The 7,955-nt window shown below is 36.7% G+C and overlaps 1 protein-coding gene across 1 annotated transcript; it reads right to left on the bottom strand.

The window, feature by feature from the left end:
• Positions 1–293: 293 nt before the first annotated feature.
• Positions 294–1,425, bottom strand: CT83 (cancer/testis antigen 83). Its single transcript, XM_065916883.1, is given in 3 exon segments — positions 294–460; positions 463–586; positions 1,351–1,425. Coding segments are annotated over 3 exon segments (366 nt in total).
• Positions 1,426–7,955: the final 6,530 nt, after the last annotated feature.

Genomic DNA, 7,955 nt, shown 5'->3' with positions numbered 1-7,955 from the left:
AAAAAAACTTTCACAATTGAAGTTAAAATCACTGTATCTCAACTATATTCTCTTTACTGTAGCTAATTAAAAAGAAAACAACTCAAACTGTTTCTTTCTCTATTGTGCTTTCATTCCTTCTCCATGCTAACATGAATATGTTAGCAACATAATCAACTCTCTAAATGTAAGCAAACTGACAAATGTCTGGATTTTGTATCTGACTTGGCACCCCTCCACTTTTAAATAATAATTCATTTGTTATAAACACATATAATCAAATGAGTCCACTCAAAGTCCCTTTAATGATTGCCTCAATTGTTATTACATTCTGTAGGCTTGTCAGTGGATTTCCGGTTAACTAATGCACCATTTAAACCCTTAGTAACTAGAAATTGTTCCAGTTCAGCCAGCTTGTATTCTACTATCCTGAGGTTTACCAATATTCGCTTCTGCATAGCTATTGAGTGTGGGAAATTAAGATATCCCGAGAGAGACTGTTGACCGAAAGACTCTTATCAGTAATGCTCTTAGTTGACTGAGTAGAAAAGGATGATCTTACTAGCGCAAGAGAAGTTGAATTTGATGACATTTCACCAGTGTTTCTCTGTAAGGGAAGGAAATTAAACATATGTAGTTTATTGACTTTAGCAATGTCCAAATACCACCAAATAATAACATTCTTAGTCTTGATTTACCAAAATGAACTGATTGACCTCCCCCAAGATTAAAAATCTGTTGAATGAATACATTAATTTGGAAATATGCCCTTCCCAAAGAGTGAGAAAAAAATGAAAGTAGCCTTCTGATGCCAAAATACCATAGCCTTGGCTTACATTTCTTGGGCATTCCAGTAGGTCTATACTTGAACCCTGTTTGATACTTATCTAAAAGCACTTCACTTGGAACTTTAAACATCACCAGGAAACCCACATTTTGACCTTAATTATCTGTGATGTCCCCTCCCCCACCCAAAGCTGTCATAAAGATGACTGAAAACGAAAATACAAGGGAGGAAGAGGCAAACAGAATCACATGGGGGTAGTAAAAGCCAGAGAGGAAAAGAGTAGGTACAGTGTCTTAAAATGGGAGGGGGCAGATGGACACTTTCTGCTGTACATTTCGAGTGGATGAAAAACTGATCCCATCACCTAGTGACTTGGGGCTTTTCACAACACAGTACAGCTGTGGAACATGGGAGAAGTGTGAGGTAAAGAGTCAAAATCTGAGCGCTTTCAAAGGAAAAAGGAATGGGGTGACCCCCGCCTTACTCTTACTTTACTATCTATCTACTCTCTTAAACACACCTCCCTCCCCAAGCCATGTATTTGTCGAGCTTCATCTAATTCCAACCGCTCTTACACACTTTACCTGAAACCAGGTTTTCCAGAAGACAAACATGAAGGTGAACAGAATGCTGCTCACTAGTAGGAACAGGAAACTCATGGCGCCTCTTCAAACCTCTTCCCTCTTCTCGGGCACTGAGGCACTCAGCTGGCAGTTGGGAAGCAGGGGGCCGCTAGCCGCCGGGGAAGCCGAGGGCCACGATGCTCAGCGTCCCTCGCTGCCTGGTGTAAGTGGGACGGTAGGCAGCGTCCAGCTTTATATACCCGAGAGAGCGTGTGACCTCACAATTGAGCACGCTCAGGGGGCGGTACGTCATAATCTGATGATGTAACACCGGCTTGAGGGGAAACCAGGCGGCACATACCGCACACCTGATCAGTTAGGATAGTTAGAGATGGCGGGAGAGTTTGGGATTTTCGGGAAGCTGAAACGTGGTAGAAGTAAAGACGCCAAATTGACTGGCTAAATGCTAGATTTTAGAAGTGCTTCCCCTCCCCCACCTTTTATCTGTTAAGATTTTTTTCTCTGCTGCAACCACTTCATTATTCATTTCAAAAATAAGTTCAATACACTGTAAAAGTAGTTACCTACATAATGTGAGTCGTGGCCAAATACCTTCCTACCATCCCCTCTGCTATTTTAGGATTCACTCCAACCATATTCACATCGGGATAATGTACATTTGTGCCACTGTACAGTTTAAAAAGTAATTCCAGGTCCATTTCTCCATATAGTTCTCACAATAATTTTGTGCTATAGGTATCTTTAATGGTATTGTCTACTTCGGGAAATGCAGAAACAGATTCAGATGTTAAGTAAACTCATTTGAAACTAGTAGCAAAAGCACAGCTTGAATCCACAGAGTTTGAGTTCTGAGATAAACTCCCATTCCCTCATCCTCATCCCCATCCTCAGGACCTCTACCTACAGTTGTGAGCCTCAAATATTTACTCTTCTCCACCCAAGGAACGGAACAGTATATTTGGATTAGTTCATGAGAAGGGACAGATACAGGAATCATTGTACAAGTTAGAAGTGTTCAAGAAACTCAGGTAAATGTACAAGATGACACTGAACTAAAAGTCAGTACTAAAGCAAAAGCCAGGATAATCTCAAGATAAGTGTCAAACTGTAACCCACTCACTCTGCTTGGGGAATAACTCACATCTTCATAAAGATAGGAAGGAGAGGAATTACATTTATACATTTTTATATCAAACTTTTTTCCCAATTATGAGTTCAAACCTTAAAGATTTATTTAACATGTATTTATTAAACACCCAATGTAAAGGGCAGGCACTGTGCTGTATTCTGGGAATACGATTATGAGTAAAACTAAAGTCTCTGCTCACCCAGAATGTGCACTCTAGTGTGAGAGATAAATAGTATTCAAATACAGAAATAATGTAAAAGTATTAATGAAATAACTGATAACAGGAGGTACATGATGGCACAGAAGCCTATGATAGGATGGGAGATGTAAAGGAGGGTAAAGGTCCTGGCTTTATGGCTTACTCAATCAGATGGATGGCAAATAACCAAGTATGGGGATGGTGATCATGAATTTGGTGTTGGACATGTTGAGTTTGACATGGTTTTTGTCAGGTTGGTTTATTTCTCTTCCCTGGTTCTTGTTTTGTCACAACAAAAGAGTTTGACATGGTTTTTGTCAGTTTGGTTTATTTCTCTTCCCTGGTTCTTGTTTTGTCACAACAAAAAATTGGAGTGATGGACCAAAAAATGTAGAACATCCAACTCAAGCAGACAGAGCTTTTCTTAGTCCAACACTCCCAAGAGAGTTGCCCTCATCCTTCCTGTCAAACCCTCTTGGCTTCCCCCTTTTATGCTTCCAGTCTCCTCCCTTTGGTTAAGCCTGATGCAAAGTAGGGCTTGCGCCCACCACCAATCAATGAAAGGGAAGGCAAATGGGCATATGCTCAAGGCCAATTGACAATTATAAGTTATATAACAGCAAGTTGTATTATTTATGTCTTCCCATAATTCTGTTATAATTAGATGCAGAATATTCACGAGCCCTTAATGAGCTCCTAACTGCCTAAAGTTACTTGGAGAAGCCCCTGTGATCATTTTGTATCCACTTGTGCCTAGGGTGCATCTGCAGGAGTTGAAAAGTGTGGTTATTTTGTAGCATGTCTGTGAGCTCTCCTGGGTGTTTCTTGGATGGAGTTCAGAGATAGGCTTCCATCCCTTACAGCCAGGCCTCCTCTGGTTGCTCATGTCTAACTTCCAACCTAACACTTTGAAACATGGAATAATTGACCTCAGGGAAATAATTGAAGATATACATTCATGAAGCATCTGCATGAAGATGGCAATTGAAGCTCTAGATGTGTAAGAAATTCCCTCATGTCAGTGTAGGCATGTAATTGTGGTTAACACTTAATTTCTTATTTCATCAAATAAAATTGAGTGAAGCCCAGTACATTGTCTCCAACAATAGAATTTTGAATTTTGATCCTACTGGTATCCAAGGGAGCACTTCAGAGATTTTGGAAAATAGTCTCATCACACACATTGTTGCTAACCATTGACGTTTTTGCATTTTTTATTGTGGTAAAGTATATAAAATATAGAATTTATCATTTTAACCAATTTTAAGTGTACACTTCTGTGGCAGTAAGTAAATTTGCATTGTTGTGCAACCATCCATCTCCAGAACTTTTTCATCTTTTCCACCTGAAAATCTGTCCTCATTAAACATAAGTTCCTATTCACCCCTCCACTCATCCTCTGGAAACTACCATTCTACTGTCTGTCTCTATGAATTTGAATATACTAGGTATCTCATATAAGTGAAATTACACAATATTTGTTGTGTTGTGACTTGCTTACAGAATATAAGTATAATGTCATCAAGCTTCATCCATGTTGTAGCCCTTGTCAGAATTTCTTTTCTTTTTAAAGCTGAAGGATATTTCATTGAAACAATAACTTAAACAAATAAATAGACTTAATTAAAAGAGAAGCAATTCAGTGTGGGCAGGGGAGATTCATAAATGTATTGGGAGCCCTGGTTTGTTAGACTCTTTTGCTTTGTTATCTTCAGTATACATCTTCCACCTCATGGTCCAAGATAGTTACTGAATTGTTCTGTTACCAGGCTAGTGGAAAATGTGAAGAAGGATGAGCCTCCTCTCTTTTAAGGAATTTCCCCAAAGTTGCACATGATACTACCACTTTCATTACTGGCCAGAATGTAGATAAGTGGTCAAATCTAGCTACAAAGGAGGCCAAGAAATATAGTTCTTGTTCTGTGTACTGAGCCAAATCAAAATTTATGGTTATGCTACTGAGAAGGAAAAGGTAAGGAGTTATTGAAGGATGTCTGTCAATCTCTCTGATACCTTCTAGAGAAGGAGATTTAGATTTTGTCTCAGGATAACAACCCATCCTTGCACCCATAAGATGCACATGAACTTCATCATTTATAAGGACTTGACTGATATTTGAAGATTAGGGAAAAGGAGAGGGAGGACAGCAATCTGGCTTGTTCAGAATTCCATCCTTCTACCTTTTCCACCTTGCTTTAATTGAAATTGTCTAAAAATGGTTCTTCCCTTCCAGTTGTTGTTCTTCCAGAATGAGTTCCAAGTAGATCACACCTATTCAAGGCCATATGACTGGGCTTACTGCATTAACAATTTATACATGGATACTTTTTCCTTTTAACTGACATAATTTTGTGTTGAATGCTATAAAAACAGAAGAATATAAAATGCTTATTTTATGAAATTCAATTAGAACATAATTTAGAGAAACTTAAAAAAAAAAAGAACGAAGAAACATATGTTGAATTTTTTCTTTCCAATCATATATTCTCTAGTCACACATTTCATCAACAGAGGGCATGGTAGGTTTGTTTCATTTCAATTTTTTTCTGGTTGCTCTGTACTTTTCAATTATAGCTTCCTTTCATTTGGAATCACATCATACAATCCACGGTCAAATAAGTGAGTGGCATGTTGTATTTGTTAAATATACCACAGATCATTGATCACTGACAGCGTAATCCAGACTTCACTACATATAAATTGCCATAGAATTTTGCTGAGAACATGCCCTTTACAATTAATCAGATTGAGTCAAAATTTCTACACCATATTTCTTTTCATTAAAAAGAGAAAGAACAAAGATAATATAGTTATGATCAACACTAACCTGAGATTTTTTCTTCCTCTATCACCATATCACCCCTGATGTTGTAATAGAGGCAAAATAAAAAGAGTATATAAGCTGAATGATGATGCTTAAATCTGGTATTTTATTTTCAGTGACATTGTTTTCCTTTAAGTGACATTTAGAGCTTATTTTATGTCACCTTTAGATCTGTAATCTGTTCTGGAAAGTATTAAGTGACTTGGAATAGAATTGCTTTTAGCTTTTTTACTAAGAGAATGAGCTACAATGTCCATCTCAAATTGAGACTTTAACAATTCGTTATGTTTGTCATTGAAACTTTGAAATGCCAACCTGAAAATTGCATTAAAATATAATTTTCAGCCTTTTCATAACTTGTAATAATGGAAAATGTTGATAATTGCTATTAATGTCAGTGGGAAATTTAACTACAATACAGATTTTTTCTAGTGGTATTTATATTTGAGTTGTTTAAAATAAACCAGTTTTTTTTTTGAGGAGTGGTGTGTGTGTGTTTGTGTGTGTGTGTGAGCACACACATAAGTGATGCCCTGAAAGAGCTTGATAGAGCAAAACACAGGATAAATCAGGAAGAAAAAAACCTTCCAAACAACTCTATTAAATGTCCAGGGAGACTACTCATTACTTTCCATTTATTCAACAAACATTTATTGAATACTAGGCACTGTTCTAGAACAGTAGGGATACAGTAGTGAACAAAACAGACAGAAATCCTCCTTGCAGCTTATATTCTATGGGGAAGCTGTATTCAAATTCCCACACTGATTATTTGTTGGTTTTTCTTTTCAGATTTTCATGGAGTATTTAAACAGTCAGTGATTTAAAAAGTCAGATCATGGCAAATGCATTTTTTGAAGCTAATGTAACCATGACATAAAATCTTTCCAAGTGTGACACAGAGGATTGAAAGAATGATACTCTTAAAATGAAAAAAAAAATAACACAAAGCACTAAGCAAATAAAATATGGACAATATTTTAAAACTAATATCAAATATAGTTTGTTTCAGAATATTAGGAGGACAACATCAGGAATCTCTAGTATATCATTTCCATAGGTCAAAAGAAAATTATATAAGACTCTCAACAGGTGTCCAAAAGATGCATTGGTTAAATTTCAACATCCATTTTTGGATTAATTAAACTAAGTGTTAATTTTTTAAAAACCTGGGCATGAAAGAATAGGCCCTTAATATTATGATATCGAGAAGAAAACAATAACCAACATCTGTAACAACAACATATTGGGGACATAGTCAAAATCAAGAACAAGACATGTGTGTTGCATCACTATAATTATTTAATAGTGGTATAGAAATTCTAGTGAATGCAGTAAGAAATATCTGCATAGAAAATCTAAAAGATTCTAAATAAAAAATCCTAGAACTAATGACTTTAGTAAAGTGCCAGGAAGCAAAGTCAGTGAACAGATTAAAGAGCTTTCTTATATACCTATAATAAGTGGGGGGAAAGTGAAAGTGTTAGTCGCTCAGTCGTGTCTGACTCTTTGTGACCCTATGGACTGTAGCCCTCTAGGCTCCTCTGTCCATAGAATTTTCTAGGCAAGAATATTGGAGTGGGTAGCATTCTTTTCCTCCAGGGTCTCTTCCCGACCCAGGGATCGAACCTGGGTCTCCCACATTGCAGGCAGATCCTTTACAGTCTGAAGCACCAGGTAAGTCCTGTACTGATAATAGCTAGTTAGAAAGCATAGCTGGAAAATGAGACCACTTACAATGACAACATAATATACAAAATACCCAGAAACAAAAAACTAAAAATTGACTGAAGAAAATTACAAAACTTCACTAGGAGAGATACAAGATTTATGTAAATGTAGAAGAACATGTTCCTGGATAGGAATACTAAACAATATAAACATGTCAAGTTTTCAAAAATTCAGATGTAATTTACCTGTAATTCAGATCAAAATCCCAAGAGGATTTTTGAAACTTAAGAAAGTGATTTTAACATTCATCTGGAAATTTTAAAATATGAAACAGCCTAGAAATTTTTGAAGAAAAAAATAAAGAGAAGATACTTGCTTATATAAAAATGCATTAAAGAAACACTTTTTAAAACAATGTGTGTTAGAACAGGAATATGTGGATGTAGGAAGAGATTGGAAAACAGAACAAAGATGAATGCTCTAGTAGAAAATTGGTAAAAACATTCAAAATGAAGCAAAACAATTGACAAAAATTATGATAATAATAATGCTGTGGGCTGTGCTTAGTCACTCAGTCATGTCTGATTCTTTGTGACTCCATGGACTGTAGCCCACCGGCTCCTCTGTCCATGGAAAGTTTTCCAGGCAAGAATACAGGAATGGGTTGTCATTTCTTTCTCCTAAAGATTATACTGAAATGAGAAAGAGGCTGGATCTTGAAGTCATGGAAAGGCAAAAGATGATGGTGAGCAAAGAAGTTGACATACGCGTGACCAAAGTTT

This window comes from Muntiacus reevesi, chromosome X (genome assembly GCF_963930625.1).
Source record: "Muntiacus reevesi chromosome X, mMunRee1.1, whole genome shotgun sequence".
Taxonomy (NCBI): domain Eukaryota; kingdom Metazoa; phylum Chordata; class Mammalia; order Artiodactyla; family Cervidae; genus Muntiacus; species Muntiacus reevesi.
Note: the sequence above shows the minus strand (reverse complement) of the source record. Positions and strands in the feature narration are given on the sequence as shown.